Source organism: Rhipicephalus microplus, unplaced genomic scaffold (assembly GCF_043290135.1).
Source record: "Rhipicephalus microplus isolate Deutch F79 unplaced genomic scaffold, USDA_Rmic scaffold_16, whole genome shotgun sequence".
NCBI classification, from domain to species: domain Eukaryota; kingdom Metazoa; phylum Arthropoda; class Arachnida; order Ixodida; family Ixodidae; genus Rhipicephalus; species Rhipicephalus microplus.
The window spans coordinates 3465320-3490436 of record NW_027464589.1 but is presented as its reverse complement, the minus strand read 5'-3'; the positions used below and the strand labels follow the sequence as shown (position 1 = coordinate 3490436).

General features: G+C 45.3%; 1 protein-coding gene across 1 annotated transcript in view; it reads right to left on the bottom strand.

Moving 5' to 3' along the window:
* Window positions 1-25117, bottom strand: part of LOC119166645 (dorsal-ventral patterning protein tolloid) — a 469222-nt gene that overhangs the window by 153290 nt on the left and 290815 nt on the right. Inside the window, exon 3 of the mRNA XM_037417961.2 lies at window positions 7559-7777. Coding sequence (XP_037273858.1) covers window positions 7559-7777 — 219 coding nt within the window. The remainder of the gene's footprint in view (window positions 1-7558; window positions 7778-25117) is intronic.

Here is a 25117-nt window from a genome sequence, read left to right as displayed (position 1 = left end):
TGCTACCCGACGTTTTCAGCTTTCGTGGGCAACAGGCCCGCGAGCCCATGCAGGGGAAACTAGGAACAGTGACCGCGGGGGTTAGGGCCGCTTACCATCGCACTTGAAAACATCCTCCACAGCAAAATTCGACATCGATTACGACAACAAGGAGAACAACGTCTTTTTTAAGTACACTGAGTGCCTAAGTAGGCATTACATAAGGGAGTTATAAAACAGTAAAGATCTTAAAAGCCAAGCATGCATACTCAATAAAATCTAGAACGTCTAATACAAATAGATATAAATATACACATAATCTAATAAGCACATGCATGCATACTTAGACATATAATTACATAACAGAGCCTTAATGCAATGCGGATAAAAAAGTACCAATAAAAAAGCAAAAAAAAAAAGAAGAACGGGGAAAACAACCCGAAGGAAAAGTTTTTGAAACGCTCAAAGAACATAAAAATGATACAATAAAACATAATTCTTAATACAAAATAATTAAAATGCAGTATGCAAAAAATAATAAACAAAAAGATATGCACAAAAGCAATCATATAGTTCAATGAAATACCTTTTAAGCATGTTAACAAAATGATCATAATTTAGAGAAGAAAAAAAGGTCGTAAGGTAGCTTGTTCCAATGATAGAGTGCGTCAACGAGGGAAGATTCATTTAAGAAATTTGTGCGAACTAAAACGGTTCGCACAATAAAGGAGTGATCAAGGCGCGGAAAGATACGATGGGCGACCGGGATGTGCCATGTAGCGAACGAAGATGTTGAGTTATGAAGTTTGTAAAAATGATATAGAAGTGAGATGGTTAATCTATTTTTAGTGAGTTTAGGATCAGTGACGTATTTAGATTAGTTATACTAGATGTTCGTGAATAATCTTTGGTAATAAAGCGAGTAGGCTTATTTTATACGTTCAAGCCGGGGCGTAAGCACTTCTGACCATATTGAACGTATATTTTTCCAACAATACTATTGTGATTTCCAGCACTACTTACTTGTCTAGCATTAATAGTCCTTAATTTATGCGTATATGTCATGTGCAGCGCATTGAGAGTGTTGTGCACGGGTGCGTGATTTATTTTTTTACAAATGAGTGCTTTTGCGAACACCGACAGGCATCCTATATTTTAGTTATAAGTGGGGTTTAACGTCCCAAAACCACGATATGATTATGACAGACGCCGTAGTGGAGAGCTTCGGAAATTTCAACCACCAGGGGTTTTCTAACGCGCACCCAAATCTGAGCACACGAGCCTACAGCATTTCTGCCTCCACATTCTCAATCTCATGCGTCAGCTGATAAAAATTGAGTGAGCAAGGAGTGGTCATTCTCTGAACTTATTTTTTGAGAGAACTCTCACAACAATGCTCACTTGCTGGAATGTTTGACTCAGCCTAAGGCTTTCATTCTTCGCTAACTGATACTCAATTGAAGAGTTTGTGACGCAACCTTTTTGCCTCTCTTACAACGTAACCTACGTTTCTTTTTCAACATAATCTTGTGATTGGTGTTTTTCCGGAATAAACGTTCTTAGCGCAACTGGAAACTGATCAATTTGGTCATGAAACAATTGAACGCACAGGCACGAATGCAGAAATAATAAACACAATATTGAGAACAATGTTATATGCAGAGATACCTAGCACAAAAGTGGGGGATCATTTTCTTTATTGAACGCAGTGTGGCTCTTGCTAATGTGTTGTCAAAATATCACAATGCAGCTCAGACAAATCTTACTGACATTGCACCTTTTGAGGGCATGTGTGGTAAGGATAACAGCGAGCAGCACGGTACATATTACTGTGCATGGGCAGCCCAGCGTAAATACTGTTGCCTGACTGAACGAGTCAAGAAACTAAGTTGTACAATTTGAGAGGGTAATATTATATGAGATGGCTATTCCTGTTTTTGCATGAATCCTTCAACTTTGTGGCTGACCTTGTGTCTTGTTTACATGCATTCTGCTACATTCACGATTGTCAATAAAGAATGTGAGCTTAAATGCTTGGCGTGTTTTTTTCCCTGTTGATAAGACAGATGCTTGGGCTAGTCGGTGATTAGGAATCAACATGTTTAGACAGCGCAAAACTACAAGCAGTTACCGCATAACAATGGAAGAACAGACAAGGACAAAAAATAGCGCATACACGAACTAAAATTTATTAGCGCAAACGCTGAAAATATATACTCGCGACAGAAACCAGATCAAAGCACAATCGCGCAACATATTGCATCAGAGCCAGGCAATCATTATCGCATTATGTGGGTACAATATGACACTACTACGCAACCTCGCAATCTATTGCGTCAAAGCCAGATACTCGATTTCTTTCTTAGTGAGTGCAACCAAAGACATGCTGATACAATGATCACCCAGCATTTGAATTTCATTTGCCTCAATAATTTTCGTGTTACCTGCTAACGGTGTTTTGCGACAATGGTGCACTTCTCATGTTCTGGTCTTCAACCACAATCTCTACAATGAATACCAAGATTGCCCTGAACAACTGAGTATATATAATAATGATGCTCCTTCAAACGCTTATTAGGTCACCTGCCCGTTTTCTAACATAAATCTTGCCACATGGCAACGGGATCAAGTAAATGGCAGCAATCACACACGCTACAAATGGCCTTCTAAGTTTATTGTGCAGCTGCTTCTTCGTGCGAGCTTCGCATTCAAACACTTACAGAGTACTGAAAGCTTTTCTGGCGAGAAGAAACAACCTTCACACCCACCTTATCACCTATCTTTTTCAAATTGTGAGAAATCTTACGTAGACAGGTAATCACAGCCACGCACTTTGAGGCACTAGCCACGCAGTTCACAGGTGATTTACGTTCCTCTTTAATGGTCCTAAGTAGCTTTTCCGCCACCGAAACCAGCACATGATTGTGGGAACCAGTGCTTGTAAGACGGGATGCCTGTTCAACGAATCTTCTCATTAACAAGTGGCCGCAAGACTTGCAGAGAGCGTTTCTGAAACAATCATTAGCGATTCTTCTCTTTAAGTTTCAAGTGACATTTCTCTCACTTACCATGACCGGCTCATGGCCAGCCGCCTGGACAAAACAGCTGTCATAAAGGTTTTTAGTTTTGTCGACAATTTTCTTCTATTTTGGTTGCAATGGTAATGGCTTCGAAGCTGCCATTTAAAACAAATTATGTCTTTTTGATGAGTGTATGGTTCCTCTAATACTGACGCATGAGCTGCCACAGGATGCTTTTCTAAGGTTTTTAGAATAGAGACATGAGATGTCAAGTGAACACATTTGCCGGAAACATGATCCTATAGTAAGCAAACCACTTTTATCATACTTGTCAAATCATTCGAAGCGCGTAAAGAGAGGAATCGCTAATCATGGTTTCAGAACCACTCTCTGCAGGTCTTGCGGCTGTTGCGTTTGGCGGACCACCCTTTTACCACGGCCGCCAGTACAGAAGAAAGGCAGCCGCCTCATTTTGTTGAGATAAGGAGCAGCGCCAAGACGTTCTGCTGTTTCCATATACTGGGCGCTGCGTGGCTGAAATTACTCTATGGAGCAGCGCTGTCTATCGGATCTGCGCAGAGATGGGAAACGTGGCGTCTTCGTGCCCTGGTAAAAGCCACAATGCCGAGCTTCCGCCGATTAGAGACTTCAAACCATCACGCTGTGCGTCTCTGACTGATGAGCCGCCGATGCTCAAATCAGTATCAGATTTCCAAGTTGGCCCCCCGAAGGCGCTTAGACCGCGATCGCCGTTCGAGAAAGCTTGGGTGGTCGGCGGGAGCGGCAAGATGACAAACACGTTTCACCGGGCTCGCTGGGAGCAAGATTCGCCGAAGGAGGCAGCATCGCCGGGACAAGACACGTGTTTCTTTTGTGTATTTGTGTTTGTTGGGGCGGCTGCTGGCCTAATGACACTCGTGTGTGCTGCGGGACATGTTATTGGACAGTGCCGTATGAACCTATTCCCTGATCTTGGGATCTGGGGAGACGAGACTGTATTTATTCAGCTCTCGCGGGTTGCTCACGGTGGTTCACGAGGCGTGTTCAATAGACAGCCTTTTTCAATGTAGAGCTTTCGATGTAGAGCTTCGTGCCAGAGAGCCCGTGCCATGTAAATATAGAGAATAAACCCTCTCTACGATGTTCACCCTCCTCCTGCCTCGACATCTCGATTTTCTATCTCCGGTGCCACAAACCCCGGTCGCAGCACGGCCACTCGTGAATCAAAAGCTTCCTTGAGCAGGCTTCCCGTGTGATAAGAACTGGCTTCTCCTATAATGTGCTGGTTTTGGTGGCGGAAAAGTTGCTTAGGATCATTAAAAAAGGACGTGAAGCACCAATGAGCTGCATGGCTAGTAGCTCCAAGTGCGTGGCTGTGATTCCCTGCCTACATAAGATTTCTCATAAATTGAAAAATATAGGTGATAAGGTTTGTGTGAAGATTGCTTTCTCTGTGCTAGAAAAGCATTCAGTCCTCTGTAAGCGTGTGCATGCGCAATCCACACGTAGGAGCTGCTGCACAAGCAAACATAGAAAGCTATTCGCAGCATCTGGGACTTCTGTCATTTACTTGCGTTGTCATGCGGCAAATTGTGTATGTTGGACAAACGGGCAGCTGCATGAATGAGCACCATTACCATGTATACTCAGCTACTCAAGGCCATCTGTGTATTCAATGTAGAGATTATGGTCGCAGACCCAGAATTTGAAAAGTGCACCGTTGTCGTAAAACACCGGCAGCAGCTATCCCGACAGATCATTTGGCGAAAGAAATGCAAATGTTGGGTGATCTATGTATCAGCCCGCCTTCGGTTGCACTCAAAAAGAAATCGAGTATCTGGCTTTGACGTATTATATTGTGAGGTTGCGCTATTGCGTGGTGTTGTACCTACTTCATTATATAATGATTGCCTGGCTGCGATGCAATAGGTGGTGCGATTACGCTGGTGGGCGCATTTCTGTCACGAGTATATATTTTCAGTGTTCACGCTAATAGAATTTCAGTTGAAGTCAGCGCTCTTTTCTGTCCGTGCCTCTTCTTCCATAATTACGCCATAACTATACTCGCAGTCTTGCCCTTTGCAAATATGTTGAATGCCAGTTGAGGTGTCCTGGTCACTTGGTGACATAGGGGAAATATTTATAGTAACGTTAGTCTGCCATGTGCGCGAATACTACCCCGCAGCAGCAGCGAATAAACGCCCATAGTACTGCGAGCGTGCACCACGACCACTCGCACCCGCTACCAAATAAGCCACCATAATGCCCCAACGCAAAGATGATGATAGTTTTAGCGGCACCAATGAATAAGTTCGTTCACAACGCCACCACTACACTTACTTTTGTTGCACTTCCTAAGGTAGTTTTGCTTCTCTAAACGGCAGTATGTAGGTGTTTTGTGCCATCAGCAAGCTGCTTTGAACGAGTAGAACTGGTACCAGTGGAATGGGCACTCTTCTCTAGTATTCAGGTGAACAAGCGTCATTTACGGCTTACATTGCATGTCATCCACCAAAAGGCAGCATTTCCTTGAGACTTTATATTTTTCCTGCAGCAGGAGCGCGGCGTTTGTAGGAAAACACGGCGTGCCGCGGTGGAGGTGACGCATGCACAGCTGAGCTGTTAACACAAAAAAAGTTATTTGTTTTCGCAATATTCTCGTAGTGATGATGATACAAAAAACATATATATCATGTGCCGAGAAGTGGAGACAGTGATGACGGTGAATTCAGTAGCTGCTTCGATGTTGATGAAGACAGCTCGGACGCGAACATCGCGAGTGCCTGCCAGCGAAGCCACCTTGGATTATTTTGTGTTTTGAAATTTTCCACGCAGCTCCGAAGCTTCCCGAGCAAAATACCCCAAGGATGCTTAGCACACAAAGAAAAATGTGGCATTCGTTACTGCTTTATTTATAGGGTTCTAAAATTTCATTAAGAGCAGGTAGCTGTTTTTCTATGTATTCTTCAAAAAATGAAGTTTATTCCGTTCACATTTGACTAAGTATGTGGGGAAAATAATTTTTCAACTTTGACTAGCCACTTTTTAGTACAATCCGATTCGAAATCAGCAATAAAAAGGGGCACTTTTCGACTCAAAGTTCCTAAGAAAATGAGCAGTTAAGGGGTTACACCTTAAGGAGCACTGGTAATAAAAGAAGCAAGGCAAGGGCCGTGGCATGCCAAAATATCGTCTTATACATGAACGCTTGTTCTCTGCGATAAAAAGTGGCATCGTAATTTCTGCCGTCGTCACCACAAACACAGTGGTGTGCGGCGCTTGCAAGTAACAAAGGGTAATTGTATTGGCTCTGACACAACTATAAAAGGAAACACTCTAGAAAAAAAATGGGACGTGGGTACTACTACTAAGTGGTTCTTAAGAGAGAAAGGAAGAGAAAAGTCAGCCCCGTAACTGTCTGCTTCAGCGAGCGACACTTCAACAGTAGCTCACATGAAATGGGGGTGAGGAGAGATTAAAAGGTTAGGAGTAAAGGTATAGAAAAGAGAAAGAGGCGTGAGGTGGTAAGCCAAAGAGAGCGACAACGATTCGAGGGGATAGGAGAGATAGGAAAGATGGAAACACGGCCACAGGAGTACGAGGATTGGGCACCATTTGCGAGAGCTCTTGTCGGCGTCAGTAGATGGCGTTGAGCAAGTCCAGTCGGTCAGAGCTACACTGTCGTCGAAGGTCGTCGGCGTCAGGAGATGACTTAGGGCGAGCCCAGTCGGCCAGAGCTACGCTGACACCGGAGATCACGAGGGCGCAACCGGTCGGCACGGAATCCAGCAAGCGAGGTAAGCATGCGATTGTATACTTTGTTTCAGAGGTTCCATTCAGCACTCTGGAGGCTAAATTAAGGGCCCCTCAGCTAATAGGAAGGACGATTAGCCTCTCCGCATGTAATCATTCGCACCGTGCCGCCTGCTGACCGTCTTCATGGCGTCTGCTCACTGAATTGTGTATAGGCGCTTGTAGCAGTTGACATGGCTGGTTCATTAACATTAAAATACACTAAAATTGAAACAAGCTCCTACACCGGGCCACCATTTATGTCTACTTCAAGAAAATGTCGTAACTTGTAGATATAACTTTGTGGAGACTCACTCGGTGCCGTTTATCCATGTGTAAGATTGGTGACTGAATCGCGCACTTGGCGCACTTGTTCTGAGAGTGAAGTAGAAGAGGGCAGATAATATTCATGACTAACGCGTATGCGCGCTATTGAAGATGATGATTTTCTATTCGAGTCACACGGTCCAGTAGCGGTCTGAAACAGCTCCAGTTTTATAACGATTCTCTCAGTTGTTTCGAGAAAAACACACAGGTTGGTCATTGTTCTCTTTTTTCTAGTCAAGCGTCCTCCAAGTTCTTTCTTACTCGCCCAGTGGATTTCAGCGCCGCAGAAGTAATCACTTCTACAGTACCTGAACTATTCATTCACGTGTGATAAGAAGCTCGTTCAGCTGCGTACTGGGTGATCAGAACTCCAGTTTTACAACAATGGAACAGTACAAAATGTATTCGAGAAGTGTCGCTGGCAAAGTTGTAGTACTTACCGCGAGGACACCTCGCCTTGCTGTTTGACAGAGGCGTCGAAATGCATGTACGTGTCGGACTCGTATGAGTCTGCATGGAACACAATCTTCACGTGTGGCGTCTCTGAGATGAACGTCTTGGGCGAGTCAATCTCACCGCAGTGAAAACCAGGCGCGTCGCGGTTCGACTGGTTAGAATCTCTGTAGCCGTCCACGATCTGCACGTAGCCGCCATCGCATCTGCAGTTGAGAAATGCCAAATGTGATTAGTCTGACGTAAAACGATTTTTTGGTTATGTTGTTACTATGACCTGATTCTTACTTGTGTACATTACTCAATTTATTTACTTATATATTCTTACGCGGGACCATCAGTGTGAATTGTTTTTTACAATGTGAAGAGAGGGGTCAGAATTACAATATGAAAACAAACCAAACAGAGCGTATTGTAACAAACTCGCAAGTGTATTCAACGTTTTAACATAGACAAAAACTTCCAAAGTAGCTGGAAAGAGTGCTCTTTCCTTTTTTTTCTATGTTTTCTGGCTGAGAAAAACTTGCCAGTATGACTACGCACCAACTAGCTCAAGCTTCCACTTTTGTAAAATATCGTAGCAAACTATAGAGGAGAAGACATTACTACATACGAGCAATGCACATGTGGACGTTGTTAAGTGGACAATCAAATTATATCACATGAACAGTACCAAAAAATGCGCGTAGGCATGCAATAATACCAACTTCTACGATTCATAATATGCTGTTCCTTCGTGCCTTTTCCCGAAAGCCCCGGGACCGAATCATGGTCGCTGCGACTGTGTTTAGATGAAGGCGAAATGATGAGGGTCCATGCGCACGTATTAGCGCACGTTAAAGAACATCAGGGCCGTATTCGCTAAAATCACGAGGAATTTTTTTTGTGAGAGAAGTTTTGTCACGCCAGTCAATTCACGAAGCGAAAGAAAAAAGCAAAAACAAAACGTCGAAAGAGGTTATGGTTGTCACATCGGCTACTACAATATAGCACGCAGCAACTGCCCAGGAACATGCCAGTGATCATGATGCAGTTGCTAAATATTCTTACGTCACCGAAAATGCTAACTACTGGATTGAGTAAGCAAAATTTGCGTAAAAACAGCGTGACTACGAAAAACCTTTAGATGGGGCATGCAGGCATGCAGGCTGCTAAAGAACTGTATTGGATGCGAAGACGACGCTCACTCCCCCTTCTGGGACAAAATTGACATAAAAGTCGTCCGACCACTGTTAAGGACATTATGTCTGCTTAGAACCTGCGGCCGCGCCGGAATACCAGGGTTCTGTGGCTTATTTAAAGTTATTTTGCGGCTGTGTAGGGCTGCCTGATAACTGCTGGTGTCTTTTTATTAATTTGGGCGTTTTGAGTGTCGTATGCTGTTTCCCTTGTACGCAATGGGCAGTATTGACAACCAACGTCGTCCAATAAGCTTGGAGTCTCAGTAATGAAGGAATCCCGTTGGGTTTCGTTAGCGTACAATTATGCATGCAAGCACTTGTGGTTGGAAGAAAATCAATGTGCTAGGTGAATGGCCGGTGAATTCGAGCACGGCATGGTATATGTTCAACCTTATTTGTTATAGTATTGCGTTGCGTCTCACATAATCATACAATTAAAAGTATAACTCGTGATGCTTGCCAAGTTGGCGGAATTGACCCCCAAAGATGTTAATAAGAACAAATTACCGGCACGCTATCAGAAATAAAAGTGAATACAACTTTTCAGTTAGCGGTTCATAAAGCCTATTCTGTGGTCGAGCCCTAGTATACTTCGGTTGGCTCTAACTGTCCAATGGGCACGATCTCTGAAATACATCTCTCGTCGATACACTTTGGGACAATCTGGAATGGGGGCGTGCTTTGCAAACCGAAGCGTATAATGGTTGTGCGTGATTACGCGTGAAACTAGAAACAAATCAAGCTTTTCCACCTGCACTGTTCTGAAACCGATATGGACTGTGATGATACGGCAAGCAGTCGGGATAAAATGGCCCTAGTAATTTAGAGTTACACTGATATTGTGCAAATCGTCCTCACTCTCGAGCAAACCTTGGCTGAATTCATCCCTGCGACGATTAGCAGCCATTTATCTTTGCGCACGAATGTCATTCAAAGGTAGAGTTAGCCACTGATATGTATTTTGTGTGACGCAGCGACCACTTGACCTAGAAATAAGGGCGTCGCGATGGCGGAACCCCCACCGCATGCTCTGATCTAATAAGACGAGAAATGTGAGCACACGAAGGCTTGGCCGACTGGCGCAGCTCGAGATTGGTTGTGTAGCAATACTCTCGACATCAGCTCACTACCTGACGTTGCCAAAACCTCTGCGACAATTAACAGCCATTCAACTTGGTGCACGAATATTATTCAAAGGAAGAGCCAGCCACTGATATGTATTTTGTGAGACGCAGCGACCACTGGACTTAGAAATGATGGCGTCACGAAGGCGAAACCCCCCATTGCATGCTGTCATTGAAGCAGACGACAAACGTGAGCAAACGTGTGGCTTGGCCGACAGGGGCAGCTTGAGATTGGTTGTGACTTACTTATTGATCAGGCACTACCAGCATTAACGTACGCAGATGATATAGTGCTAATGGCCAACAACAGGGAAGGTATGCAGAGATTGATGGACATCTGCGGTAATGAGAGAGATAGGTTAGATTTTAGATTCAGTAAGTAAAAATCAGCAGTCATGACTTTCACTGACAATGAAGGTAGTGAGCTTAGGATACAGGAGGTCACGCTAGAGATAACAGATAAATACAAATATCTGGGCGTATGGATAAGCAATGGGACCGAGTACCTGAGGGAACACGAAATATACGTGACGACTAAAGGTAACAGGAATGCAGCAGTGATGAAAAATAGGGCACTGTGGAATTACAATAGGTATGATGTTGTGAGAGAAATATGGAAAGGGGTCATGGTTCCTGGGCTGACGTTCGGCAATGCGGTCTTGTGCATGAGATCAGAAGTTCAAGCAAGATTAGAAATTAAGCAACGTGGAATAGGTAGGCTTGCTTTAGGAGCTCACGGGAATACACCAAATCAGGGAGTACAAGGTGATATGGGATGGACATCATTTGAGGGCAGGAAAGCTAGCAGCAAGATAAAATTTGAGAAGCGATTGAGAGAAATGAAGGAGGAGCGTTAGGCTAGGAAGGTTTTGAGCTACTTGTACATGAAGAATGTCGATACAAAATGGAGGAAGCGAAGCAGGAAGTTGACTGGTAAATACTTCGAAAACAGCAGGTGGCCAAACCAAAAAGAACTATCGGTTAAGAAGAAGGTGAAGGAAACGGAGACTGACATGTGGAAAATGGGAATGATTAAGAAGTCCGCACTAGAGATCTATCGAACTTTTAAACAGGAAATTTCCAAGGAAAGGATCTATGATAATACTCGGGGTAGTTATCTACTGTTTGAGGCAAGGACGGGAGTAGTGCGAACAAAGACATATCGGGCCAAATACGAAGGGGTAGACACAGTATACAATGCGTGTGGAGAGGAAGAAGAAACTGCCGAACACTTGATAATGTTTTGTAAAGGGCTTCACCCTATAGTTCAGGATGATGGCGCAGAGTTTTTCAAAGCACTGGGGTTTAGGGACCGGGAGGGCGAAATAGACTTTAAGCAAGTATACTTAACTAGAACAAGGTTATCTGATTGGTGGCCTAAATCAAGGCACGAGTGAAAATTAAACTCTTTACTGCAAAGTACGAATCCTCAAACTCACTTTTTAAGGAAAAAAATTAATATAGTTTTGGGTTCATTAAGTATTGCGGCTTGGTGGCGCTAGCCATCGCCCGATCTAAAGGGTACAGCCATATTTATCCATCCATCCATGAAGCAATACTCTCAACATCAGCTCACTCCGTGGCGTTGCCAAAACACTTCTTTCATCTGGCACGTCAGTCGTGTTCGTCATATCTTCATCTTCGCACAAAAGAGCAAATTTTGTCGCGCGGTCAGAAATGCGCAAGTACTTTCTAAGAGCTCTCTTAAGAGCTGTGCAGTGGGCGAAAACAACAAGGCGCCGTAAAGAGCGTATCGGTCAGTGCGAATTTCAACAAACGCTTTTCACTTTACTTCCTTCAGCGTACGACTGGATGTGTTGTAATTGCGGTTGCTTTTCGGTGCGTGTAAGCGGTGTGAAAACCAGCGAAAGTGTCCTGTTGTACTACGAAGCGTAACAAAGCCTGTGCCTCTGTGTGTTTATAGGCGCCTGTGTATCAAAGGCAACTATATAGCACTCGAGAAGCCTACGATGTGTGCTTGTGTGCCAGTAACAGTTCGTTGGCTTCACTTGCCGCTCTCAGTTGGGTGCTATGCGACATTTTTAATTGACAGCGCTTCAGCACGTTAGTTGAGTGACCCGAACTACGTAGGGGAGCGTAGGAACTGCACGCTGTGTTGTGTTCTTGCTTCGCTACTGGTTAGCCAGTGCACTTCAATTTTTTTAAGCAGTCTAGTGTTCGGGACAGCTCTCCTTTGTGACGTGATTCTCGGTGGTCGTTTGAGTAGATTGTGTACACGTATATCAAAGTCATCAAACTACATTTCCCCTCTCTTTACGTATATGCTAGTGAAGAGAGTAAGCAAAGGTAAAGTAATAGCAGTAAATAATACAGTAAACGACCAGTACAATGTTTGTTTGCAACGACGGCTTCTCGTTGCACCAGTGAATGGACTAGTCTTCGAAAACGCATCATTGCAATGACCAGCCCGATCGAAGGAGGCATCGTTAGTCATTCATCTCTGGTAAGTGTTCATGGCGTTGTCTTCGTTGGGGCGAAGTGTGTTTGACAAGTCAAGGATGGTTCCGCTTCCAACGTGGAATGAGAATGGCTGCATGCCTATGGGAATGTTTATGTTCAGTTTCATATGTCAAGCAACCCTGACGCAGTGATAGCTCTTCGTCAACATTTTTCTTAGTTTACTGCGCGTATCCACGCATTCTTGCGACTTGCAATAATAACTTTTTGGTAAATAGTGCTGCAAATCGGCAACACGATTTCGCATGCATTATTTTTCAAACAGAATTTTTAAGTACTTTCTAAGAGCTTTCTTAAGGGCTGTGCACTCATGGTTGACATAACAGTTGCACTGTGACTTTTGATATCAATGAAGTATTCCAACCGCAGAGTTTTTCTCATGCAATCTGTGAGGGCATCGTAATCATTGTTGAGAAATATTCACTTTGCCTCAATCGAAAATGCACCTGGAACTAGACTATACTTACTCACATAGAAATAGCTTCTTTGCTGCGTATATTAGCTAGGAACCTTAAATACGAACGAAAACGCATAATGTTTTCGTTTTTTTTTTGTAAATTTCATTGCTCTGCTCCCTGAAACGATAGCGCTGCGGCAGCTGTCTTCCGTTGTTCGCAAGCGTGCTGCCGTCATTTATCTTTATGTCAACATATTAAGAACCGTGCAGAATATTTTACCGCGCAGCGTCGATATACCATGCAATATGCCATGTATACACTGATCTGACCAGTGCTTGCATTCATGTTTGCAGCACTTACGCCAGCGCGACAAGCCTCAATTGTTTAAGTTATCGAAGAAGTCTGGCGTTCAGAGGAGTAGTACAGCCGGTCAAGTGGTCAACAATGGTGTGGCAGTATGGGTCGACACGTTGTTGTGAAACAAGGACGGATAGGGTGCCAGGTGATGAACTTAGCGCTGCGATTGGACAGGTGCTATCGTTTTGGAGTATTGATGGTGAGTGGCCTCCGCTGGGAAAAGGACGGTGCCATAGAGACGGCATCTTGATACTTTTCACCAGATCTGCAGGCGACATTGAAATCGTACTCCTGCAAGCGAAGCCCCCAGCGACCGAGGCGACCCAATATGTTTTTCAGCGGTGAAAGCCAGCATAGGGCGTTATGGTCGGTAACGACGGTAAAATGAGGCCTGTGAAGATAAGGTTGGAATTTTTGCACTGCCTAAACAACATCAAGGCACTGCTGCTCAGTGACAGTGTAGTTCTTGTCTGTAGCGGTAAGAAAACGACTTGCTTAAGCAATGACGGGTTTATGTGAGTTTTTGTCATGCTGCAAGAGTACCGCATCCAGACCATGACTACTTGCGTTAGTGTGAAGAATAGGGGGTGCGGTTGAATCGAAGTGACACAGTTCTGGATCCGACGTGAGGGCTTGCTTCAATGCCATGGAAGTGCTTTCGCAGTTTTCGGACCAAACGAAGGTGATGTTCCTTGCGAGGAGTCCAGAGACGCAAGTTCCGCGAAGCCACGTAAGAAGCGCCGGAAGTGAGAAGATAACCCAAGAAAGCTGCGCAGGACTTTTTGACGTAGTAGACGAGGAAACTCGAGGACGGCGGCAAGCTTCTCGGTGTCCAGCCGAATTCCTTCTTTGCTGACGAAGTAGCCGAGAACCTTGGTTGTCTTACTAGCAAAGGTACATTTCTTGGTGTTAAGCTATACACCGGCTTTTGCAAGGCATGTGAGGACTTCGTCAAGACGTTGTACAAGCTGTGAGAACGTGAATAAAACACTACTGTGTCATCAAGATAACACAGACACGTTTTCCACTTCAAACCACGCAATACGCCGTCTATCGTTCGTTCGAAGGTGGCGGGTGCATGACAGAGTCCAAAAGACATTACGTGAAACTCGTACAACCCATCTGGCGTTGAAAAGGCGGTCTTCTTTTTATCAGACTCCGACATTATTATCTGCCAGTAGCCTTACCTGAAGTCGAGGCTAAGAAAATACTCGGCACTCTCTAATGAATCCAGTGCGTTGTCGATCCAAGGGAGAGGATAAACATCCTTGCGCGGTATTTTTTTAGCGCACGGTAATCGACGCAGAAACGCACTGTCCCATATTTCTTTTAAGCGAGAACAACTGGGGATGACCAGGGACCCGAGGAAGGACGTATGATGTTGCGTCGTAGCATGTCTCAGACGTTATCCTCGATGATCTTGTGTTCTGCTTTAGACATGCGATATGGACGCCAATGTACAATACGAAAGCCATCAGTCTGGATGCTGTGAGTCACGGTGGTAGTCATGCTGAAGACGCACGAGTTCACGTCAAATAGAGAACGGTGCCTATTCAAAGCGACGAGCAAATCTTTAGTTTGAGCCGGTGTTAAGTCGGTGCTTATGGTTGCCGCACAGGTGATGAAGAAGCATTGAATGGCAGTGATTGTGACTTTGGGTCATCGTTGTGGTTGTTCGGAAGAGTAATTATCGCAACAGGCTTACTGTTGACCGCGCAAGATACTGTTGATCCACAGGAGAGCAGTACACACTCGGGCGTTTGACTTAACGCGGTTAGGTAGGTAGACCCATCGAAGAAGCGAATAAGCCCTGGTGTGATTATAATGCTCCTACGTAGGTTATGACCGTAAGAGAGAATTAGTACGTCACCATGCACAATGTCGGTGCAATTAACACTTATAAATTCTTACATGTTTGGCCGAAGTACATATTCTGACGCAGTGACAAGGTGGATGCGTCCTTCGTGTTTAAGTGGCGAAGAGTCAGTGGCATTCAGATGCAGGAGGCGCTGATGACAAGATATGGAAGCAGACGCAGAAGACAAGAAGTCACACCCCAGAATGAGAGCATGGGTGCACTTACGAAATACCACGAAAACGATGTGATGACGAATGCGTTCTATGCAGACACGAACGGTACACTGTGCAAGTGGACGAATGAGAGCGTTGGTCGCCGCACGTAGAGGTGGGCCGCCATAAGGTGTGGTGACTTTTCGAAGGCGGGAACGAAAATCAGCGTGAATAATCGAAACGGCAGTGCCAGTGTCTACAAGAGCCTCAACGCGTACACCTTCCACAAACACTACTATCAAATTCGATGACCGCTCTGAAAGAAGTGTTAGCTGTCCGGTGGATGCAGTTTCCCCTCCTAAAACTGCATCGGGGAGTTCTCCGCGTGGGCGTTAGTGGAATGGGAGGCGGGCCACAGAGGCGACACTGAACGGCAACCTGATGAAGGCGATCTGTGGCTAGACGTACGGGAATTCCCAGGCATGTCAGTACAGTAGGTAAGAGACGGTGAACGGCAATAGGACGAGCGGGAGGGTGGACGTAGGTAGTTTATGGTCGGACGGAAGCTTCGATGTTCTTCAGGAGCGTAGCTGCGTTGCTCGTGTTGTTGGCACCTGGACAAAACCGAGCGATATGTCCTCAATAGCTGCAGTAGAAACAGATTGGCCGAGGAGGCCGCTGAGGTGCGTAGTAAGGTGGTGCACGCACTGGCGGTGATAACGAAGCCGCAGGTGTATGGTCTGATGGTGTAGGCACAGAAACGGTGGGTGCAGCAGGAAGCGCGGCAACTTCGGTGTACGTAGGCGTCTGGCGCACGCTGGGACCGTAGGAATACGTCGGACGCGTTGCGGACGCGATCTCTTGTTCAATGAGGTCTCGCAAGCTATCTTTCGCAGAAAGGAGAGTAACTTTCGCAGCGCAAGAAAAGCAGCACCCGTGAAGCTCTTCCCGAACGATGTCGCGAAAAAGCGCACGTAAGTCGAGGGGTGCAGGCAAACGAATGTCGGTGGCATCGTAGCAGAGGCGGAGAGGCTTGTCAAGTCGCTGACAGATTGTTATCCCGTCCTGGGTGGTGGTAAGATTTTGCGCGTCGAGGGCGATAAAGGTGACGGTCTTGATGCTTTTAATAATGTGGCGTATTTGGTCGTTCTGAGACATGATGGGGTTAACACACTTGCACAGTTCAAAGACATCCTTAATATACAAAGTGTAAGATTCACCCAGCAGCGTCGTGCGTCCAGCGAGCTTCTTCTTTGCTGCCACAGCGTGAACTGTAGGGGCACTGATAATTTGACGAAGTTGCTGATCAAAAGTGTCCCAGTCGTGTAGATCTGGGTGGTGGTTCCTAAACCAAGTTTTGGCAACATCGGGCAAGTAAAATGGAACGCTGCGCAACTTCTGTGGATTGCCCACCTGTTCACATTGCTGACGATATTGTATTTCTTAATCCAGTCTTCTACATCATCGCCTCGGAGACCGGAAAACACAGATGGATCACGCAGCTAGCCAATGTTGTTGGGCGAAGCCAGTGTCAGTGGCTGCAGTAGGACAGCGACGTTAGATGGGCCAGGGTTTTCCTGGGCCGCCATGACGGGGTTGTGTGCGACGACCGGAGCGGGGCTCCAGCGAGAACAGGCGAGAGAACTTGGGGGAACGAAAAGCAGCGTCCACCACTTGTGAGGAACCCGTTTATTTAGCCAGACTCGAGCTAAATCACACTGGTGATGAGATATACAGATGGTGAAGATGAGAAGGTAATGATGATGATATCTAAAGAGAAGGAAGAGTCATTCGCATGCTGCGCTCGCTATTCATAAATTTAGGGTAACATATATGGCATATATTATGACATGTGATGTTATCATTGTTGTCAATCAAAAAAGATACTCAACAGTATTCCGCTGTAACATGTGTATGTTTTCTGTGTAAAACATCGTTGCCATAGAAATTATTTAATTAGTTCTAAAAATTATGGTTACAATGTAGATTCTTCTAAGTCTTGCATGATAAACTGTCCATTTACACCCATGTTTCTTTATTCTGTGCATTTCTTGCTCTGCTTTATGTTGTTAGTTGCAGAAATTACAGAGTCTGCCCTTCCGGTCATGTCAATGTAGAGGGCGAATAGATAAGCTTCTTATTCTAGGGCTGTTTTCCACGCTACTGAACATTAAAACTCGTGATCCCCACAACTGAGCACACTACATATTTATTAGGCTGCTTCAAGTTTCTCATCATCATCTTTTTAATTATCAGCTAAGATTACTTGATGGGTATTTTAGTAGTCCTTTCTAAGGTTGTGATAGCCTGCACGTTTGACTGTGTGGCACCTTCTAACTGAACACATGCTAAAGGCACCTCTTTAGCAGTTAGTACATAGTAAAAATATGTACCTATATATTGTACACTCGTACACAAGCGAAGTTCACTGAATGAACTGAATGTACTGTCGTGTGCGCATGTGTGTGTGTGTGTGTGTGTGTGTGTTTGTGTGTGTGTGTGTGTGTGTGTGTGTGTTTAGATGTTAGCAGAACTTTGAAGGCTCAACAGAAATGTTAGCCTCTGGCTTGAGTATAGCATTGCACTTGTTTGAACAGTCACAATGTAATAGGCTTGAACGTGGCCTATCAGATCTTGGAACTCCGTAGAGCTTTTACCATGAAAACGAACTTCTGCCTAGTGAAAACTATCGTTATGATGGACTCCGGCGAGCTCTGTTCAGGGTAGTACAAGTAGAACCCCCGCTGCAGTATTAATCCTATAGCCGGGCGGACCTAAAACACTCGGGGCCATGATGCCTGTCCAAATCGTCAGAAAGTGTGAAAGCTTTCACAAACATCATGACACGTTTTTCCGTATGCAGACATTATTCACTGTGAAAGCGCCCAAGAAATATTCGTGATAGTAGCACATCTTAGTTTCTAAATATTATCAGCGCGACGCGACGAAAGAGAAAAACTGGGTAAATGGCGAGGAGGGGAGGGGTTGAACGAAAAATTTCAGGGAGGGTGTGAACCCCCACAGGCCCCCTTGGCTACATCGATGATTCGGGAGTGAAACGGGGATGTTCGTTGTAAACAGTGGTGCAGTGTTGGCATTTCCGAGACTTGTGAGGAGACTGTGCTCGTATGACAGAAAATTGAGGGACCGTGGTGGTGACTATTGTGCCGTGTGATACAGCGGTGGTGCAGCTTGGTGTTTTTGTTCATTAGCTCGTCACTTCTCTTTTTTGTGATAATCATAGTCCGTGCACCATGATAAGTCGCACAGAAGTTACAAAATTATACATTATTGCAGAAGAGTTGACAGGCGGGATAGTTGGTACAAATTCATAATCAATTATTTGGAAGTGCAAACCAACGGGACACAAGAGAAGAAATAAACAAGCGCAATCTGCGCTTGTTTGTCTCTTCTTTTATGTCTCTTTGGTTTGCGCTTCCAATTATTTCATTATGAATGATACATTATGTTGTAGATGACGTTGCTTTGTCTTACAGCATGTCTAGACTGTTTTGGTGACAACCTAAGAGCCCGTGAATGTCAAGCTCCCCTCCGCCCCTCGGAAAGAGCAAAGATTTCATCGGTGCCTTGTTTTGGATAAAATTATAGACCAACACCTACTGACTGCAGGTTTTCCAGTCCCACTGCCCACCGTTTCGCATAGTACTAGAGCCTTTATCACAGTGGCCTATGGCCAGTTCTTAAACTTTACCAGTGGGCGTGCACTCTTGGCTCGCCTTTCATTTTTACGTCTTCGGCAGCTTCCAGTCTACAAACGTTCTTTGCTCTGTTGGCCCCAGAGCACACTTGATTTTTATGGCACTGACGGCTATTGCGCTCTGCCATCAGTGAATAAAACTTGCGGAACTAAATTTGTTGCTATTCGCGTAGCACTCTAAGTGTGTAAGTTTTTAGCCAGCATATCTAATATTTCGACGTCTTAAGTTTAAGTATGAAAAACTTAATACTACTTCAGCTTGTATTATCGCAGAACATATGAAAATAAAAGGTTGGAGACGACAGAGATGTCTAGAAAGTTAGGTGTTAAACTTTCAACTGTTTATTTCATGCCCTTGACATTCACCTTATACATGCGTAAAAACACAACTCATCTTGCACAGGGTGTCAATCCAAGAAATGTCATTTCTTTATCTGTCAGTGCGATTGATGGTGAACTCACACACAAATTTTCCATTTCTGCTACAGCTTCAGATTCTTTTTTTTTTGACGTGTCAACTGACTGCGAGACTGGCCGATAACCAATAGCTGTACAAATCAGGAGAACACCCACAACCTTTGCAGTGCGTCGCTAGGAACCCTCCCGCTGAAAGTTTATTCCTTGCGTGGTAGTCATGTTAACGTCATCTATCAATAGGACACCACTTGGTCGGCTCTGTATTAGAATTCCCACACAATAACAAAAACATGTACAGAATGCAGCACACACAATCTCCATATTAATCTGGCGTTTCTTATCAGAGACCATGCGAATGACATTATTATGGCAGGTCAACTTGCGAAGCTCCCCTAGTTATGGGGGCCTTGTAATAACACCACGCGTACATGACCCCGCTATAGGCCACTTTCTTGAGGTTCTGAAAGATATTGTGCATATAACGGGATTGCACCTATTCTGGTGCCAGAATACTCCTACACTTGTTGCCTGTCTTTGTGCGAAGCTTTTGGGATGCGTTCAGCTGCAGAAAGCTGCAGCAGAACTGGGTACCCCGTAGAGACGCTTACTCTGAGCCTCTAAGCTGTACGCCATTGTGTGCTTACACGATTCGGTCACAACATTTCTATAACACAAGTTTGCGCTTACTCTCTTTATAACCTGTAAGTGCGCCGAGACAAAAAAAGAAGAGGCTTATTTGCACGTGGCGGGTATCACCAGCATGTGCGCTTTTCTTGCAAAAACAACTGGATATCTCGAAACCGGATAGAGGCTACACGGAGAAGTTCGCAAGCAATATCAAGGAGTGCGAGCCATTTCCTAATTGCGGGTAACACTTCGTCAGCCTTCGCTTCTAAGTGAACAGGTGCACAGTGACTTAAAAACAGGAAATAATCGACAAAACAAAATTCTTTGAACACTGGGGTGTTATTTAACCTTGTGGACAAGGTAGTATTAAGACCGGATAAAAACAGATCGCGAAAAAAGGGTGCTTTGCACGAGCCGGTGCACACACCCTTTGTTTTTGAAAGTACAACGCATTGCCCCGTGATATGAAAGTGGAGGAAAGGTAAAAAGATAACTGGTTTACATGGAAGATTCATTTTGAAAGCGAGTGGCCCCGAAATGATCTATGGCATTTTCAATAGCAGAAGACAGAGCATCATGAGGTATCGAGTAACACAAGTCTTCTATGTCAACCAAAAAGGCTTGGTAACTGTCATGGGTGTGATTATTCAAGAATTCAATTACTTGTTTGGAAGTTCTAATCAAGAAAGGACAATTAACGGTTAAACAGGCAAGCTTGGCTTGAAAAAACAAAGCTACTGACTTTTGCTATGTGTCATTCTTTGATATTGTTACGTGGAAAATAACAGCAGTCAATCTACAGCCTCCACGCAGCTCACCGACAACGTCCACTTCTTCACTCTCAGTCTGAGGCACCTTTTTTGGGTATGTTCCACTATGCTTTGTTTCAGTTAGCCGAAATCACGTAACACGACCCCTGGCGGCAAAAGCGCCTACGCGGAGAGTTTACGTGGCCACAGCAGGAGCAGTGTGGTAACACTTGAGCCTTGATACGTGGACGATGTTCCTTGACAGCAAAGCAGAAGAGGTTGATGGATTATCAGGGACAATTTCATATGTAGTGTTGGTCACTCGACTAAGTACGCGGTATGGGCCCGTGAAACGAGAGAGGAGTTTTTCTGAAAGGCCTGCATGTCGCGTAGGGGACCAAAGAAGAACGAGGGAACCTGTTGGAAAGTGTTCGTCACGATGCTGCTCGTCGTAACGATGCTTCTGCGAGTCTTGGGACGCCATTAATCTGCTGCGGGCAAGCTGACGAGCATGGTCAGCTCAGGTATTAGCGTCGCGTGCATATTCAGAAGTAGACTGCGCAGTGGCTGGCAGAAAGGTATCCAACGGCAATGTTGGCTCGCGTCCAAACAGAAGGTAAAATGGCGAGCACCCAGCAGTGTCATGCCTGGAGGAATTGTATGCGAACGTCACGTAGGGTAGTGCAAGGTCCCAATCACGATGGTCGGCCGAGACGTATTTCGATAGCATGTCTGTCAGGGTGCGGTTTAAACGTTCTGTAAGCCCGTTTGTCTGGTGATGGTACGATGTCGTGAGCTTATGTTGGGTAGAGCAGGAACGCAGGATATCGTCAACCACTTTCGAAAGGAACGTACGGCCTCGGTCTGTCAGCAGTTGACGAGGGGCTCCATGCACTAAAATGAGATCGCGTAGTCGAAAATCAGCGACGTCTGTAGCGCAGCTTGTTAGCATGGCTCGCGTAACTGCGTAACGGGTCGCGTAATCTGTAGCCACCGCGACCCACTTGTTTCCGGAGGCGGATGTTGGGAAGGGACCGAGAAGGTCCAAACCAAAACGGAAGAATGGCTCCGATGGGATGTCGATGGGCTGAAGATATCCGGAAGGGAGTCCCGACGGCTTTTTGCGACGCTGGCAAATTTCACAAGTGTTGACGTAACGACGCACAGAGCGTGAAAGGCCAGGCCAGTAGAAGCGGCGGTGCACACGGTCATATGTGCGAGAGACACCAAGGTGACTGGTGGTTGGCGCGTCATGGAGCTCGCGTAGGACTGTGGAGCACAGGTGCTTTGGTATGACCAGAAGTAGGTCGTGACCATTGGGCGATAAATTACGCCGATATAAGGTATGGTTCTTTAAGGTAAACATGCGAACAGAAGTGTCGTGCGGTGAAGATTCGAGCTGTTGTATTAGGCGGCTGATATCCGGATTGATTACCCTTAAATGGCCGTCTGATTTGGGGGTTGTGGTCCCCCTGTTGCATTTTTTTCTCTTTTCAGTCGTGCTGCCGTGGCTGTGGCTGCAGTTTTTTTTTCTTTTTTGGCGGAATAAGAGAGTACCAACTGTGCTGAGAGGTAGTTTTGACTTAAGCAATGCAACGACGGGCTTGTGAGCAGAAAACGGGAAAAGAAATTCCTTCAAGGAGGAGGCACTGACACGTCGTAACGATTCCACGTGCAACACCCTCTGTGGCCTCAGGACGTTTGCAGGGACCTTTATATTGAGTAAGCTGGTAGGCCGTAGGCTTAGGTAGCGTATTGTTTGTGCCTTTTATTGCTTATTTATTTGGTAACGTTGTTGTGAACTTTTTTTTATTTAATGCTTGAAGCTGTTCGTCTTGAATACATATTTGCTCATTCAATAACTACTTTGAAAAATACTCACAACGACCAGTCCCAAAACAAAGCGGGCACTCCACATTAAAGAGACTACAGCATATTCATGGAGTGAATCATGATGAGTGGCGTGGAGCGTCCATCAGCCCGTCCGTGTTTCCGTCCGTCCGCTCGTTCTTGCTCTCATCCGCCCACGTGACCATCCATGCGTCCATTCATGCGTCTGTCCGTGAGTTCATTCATCCGTCTGTACGTTCACGCTTCTGTCCATTCATCTATCAGTCTGCTAGTCTGTCTGTTTGTCCGTCCGTGTGTCTATATATATATATATATATATATATATATATATATATATATATATATATAGAGAGAGAGAGAGAGAGAGAGAGAGAGATAAGTTTATTTACAGAAAGGCAGAGAGGTCGGCCTGAGCGATTGCTTGCTCTAACCTGCTACTCTACACTAGGGGAACGGAAAGAAGAAAAGAAAGAATAATAGATGACGATAGTGCGATAGAGAGGTGAGTATGTAGTGTTCTTTGTAGCTGAGACACATTTTATAGCCGCGCATATAGTCCAGTTGTTTCCAAAAAGGTTATAACTGCTCTTGTGACCGCAGTTGAATTGTTGGTGTCTGACCAAGGGCCCAACACGGTCTCATCAGTTAATGACCTACTGCGATATAGTTCAGTAGAAGAAATCAGTGTTTGACGTTCACGTGCGTATGCTGGGCAGACCCAAAATATGTGCTCAAGTGTTTCTGGCCTGTCACAGTGTTCACAATTAGGACCGGTGTCACTGCGGCCGATCATATGTGCGTAACGTCTGGTGTACGCCACACCAAGACGAATGCGGTGGATCCTATTTGTGAGTTGCCGTTTCAATTTAGGGGGCATGCGGAACCTCATTTCCGGGTGCCATTTGTGAAGTCGCTGGTGTCGTCGTTCCGGTTTGGTCCAGTGCTGAAGTGTGTAGCTGCGCATCACGCAGCGAAGCCGGGCGTTCGTGTCAGCTCGTGAAAATGCAATGCGTACTTCAGGGGCACTGCTCAAGGCATTTTTAGCTTCAGCGTCTGCCTCTTCGTTTCCCATCACGCTGCAATGAGCGGAAATACACTGGAAAGTGATAAGATGGCCATTTGTTGAAGTAACCTGAATAAGCTCTGTGATTTCTATTGCCAAGGTGTAATACGGACCTTGCTTTATGATGCAATTAATGGTTTGCAAAGCGAGTTCGGCATCACAGAAAATCATCCAGGTTCGAGATCGCTCTCCGGAAATAAATCTTATTGCCTCCCGGGTAGCGACAAGCTCTGCGGCAGTTGATGTGGTTTTATGGAACAATTTGAATCGTCGAGCGATATCCATGTCTGGGATGACAAAGGCTGCGGCGGAGGTGTTTAGCTTGGCGGATCTGTCGGTGTACACGTGCAGAGAATCACTGTACGTTGTATAAATGTGATATAGGGTCAGTTGTCAGAGGCCAACAGTAGAAATGAGTGACTTCTTCGTAATTTCAGGTATCGTAAAACAAACAGGTGCTTTAGGCAGGACCCATGGAGGCACTGCAGAGGCCTTTGGCGGGGAAAACCTTGATGGTATAATATTCTTATGCCACGATATTACTCTTGAGAAACCGCAATCTGGGTGAGTGGCGGGTAGTACTGACAGTAGGTGCTGTCTGTGTCGGCTCAGCAATCGGAGGTGAACTCTAAGTGGCTCGCAGAGCATGTATACACTGATGGGATAAGCCCAAGCCTCTGCGATTGTCCCATTTGTTGAAGTACAGCGCGGTAGACCCAAGCATCTTCGTAAGCATTGAGCTTGAACAATCCCTAGTGTCGTCACACAGCTAGGTCTCATACTAGAGAGCACCGCCGGCATGCTGTAACGAATGTATCCCACAAATAGAGGATTATACAATTGAAGTAGCGTCAAGCTTAGAGTGGCTTCTAGAGAGCAACAACTCCTTTCCTGCATTTATGAACGGCTTCAGAAGAGGCCGATCTGCCATTGATGGTGTGGTCAACTTGATCACCAGCATTGAAGAGGAAAGAAGCCGACGCAGACTAGTGGCGGCGGTCTTCCTAGACATTAAGGGTGCCTACGATAATGTGCTGCATTATGCGATCCTTGACGCACTAGAAGATTTGGGCATCGGTAGACGACTGTATGCTTGAATTTTTAGCCACCTTAGGGACCGCACCATTTACATGACGACAAATAACGGAGACACCGATCGATATAAGGTTCATCGTGGTGTTACTCAAGCAGGAGTTCTCAGCCCGATCCTATTCAATGTCACAATGACCGGCCAAGCAGCAGAACTTCCCAGCACGGTGAAGATCAGTGCGTACGCTGATGACATATGCATATGCGCATCCGGAACTACCCGTCCGCAATTGCGAGCTCGACTACAGCGTGCAGTGACGATCACAAACAAATATCTACGACGTCAGGGGCTCACTCTTTCAATCGACAAATGTGCGGTGCTTGCGTTCACGCGCAAGCATATGTCGCAATACCCGATATTAATAATTGGGACAGCGATAGCTGCTGTAACGCATCACAAGTTTCTTGGGGTTGTCGTACACAGAGATCTATCGTGGACGAGGCATGTCGCAGCACTTAAATTTAAATTGAGAGCTTTGCTCTC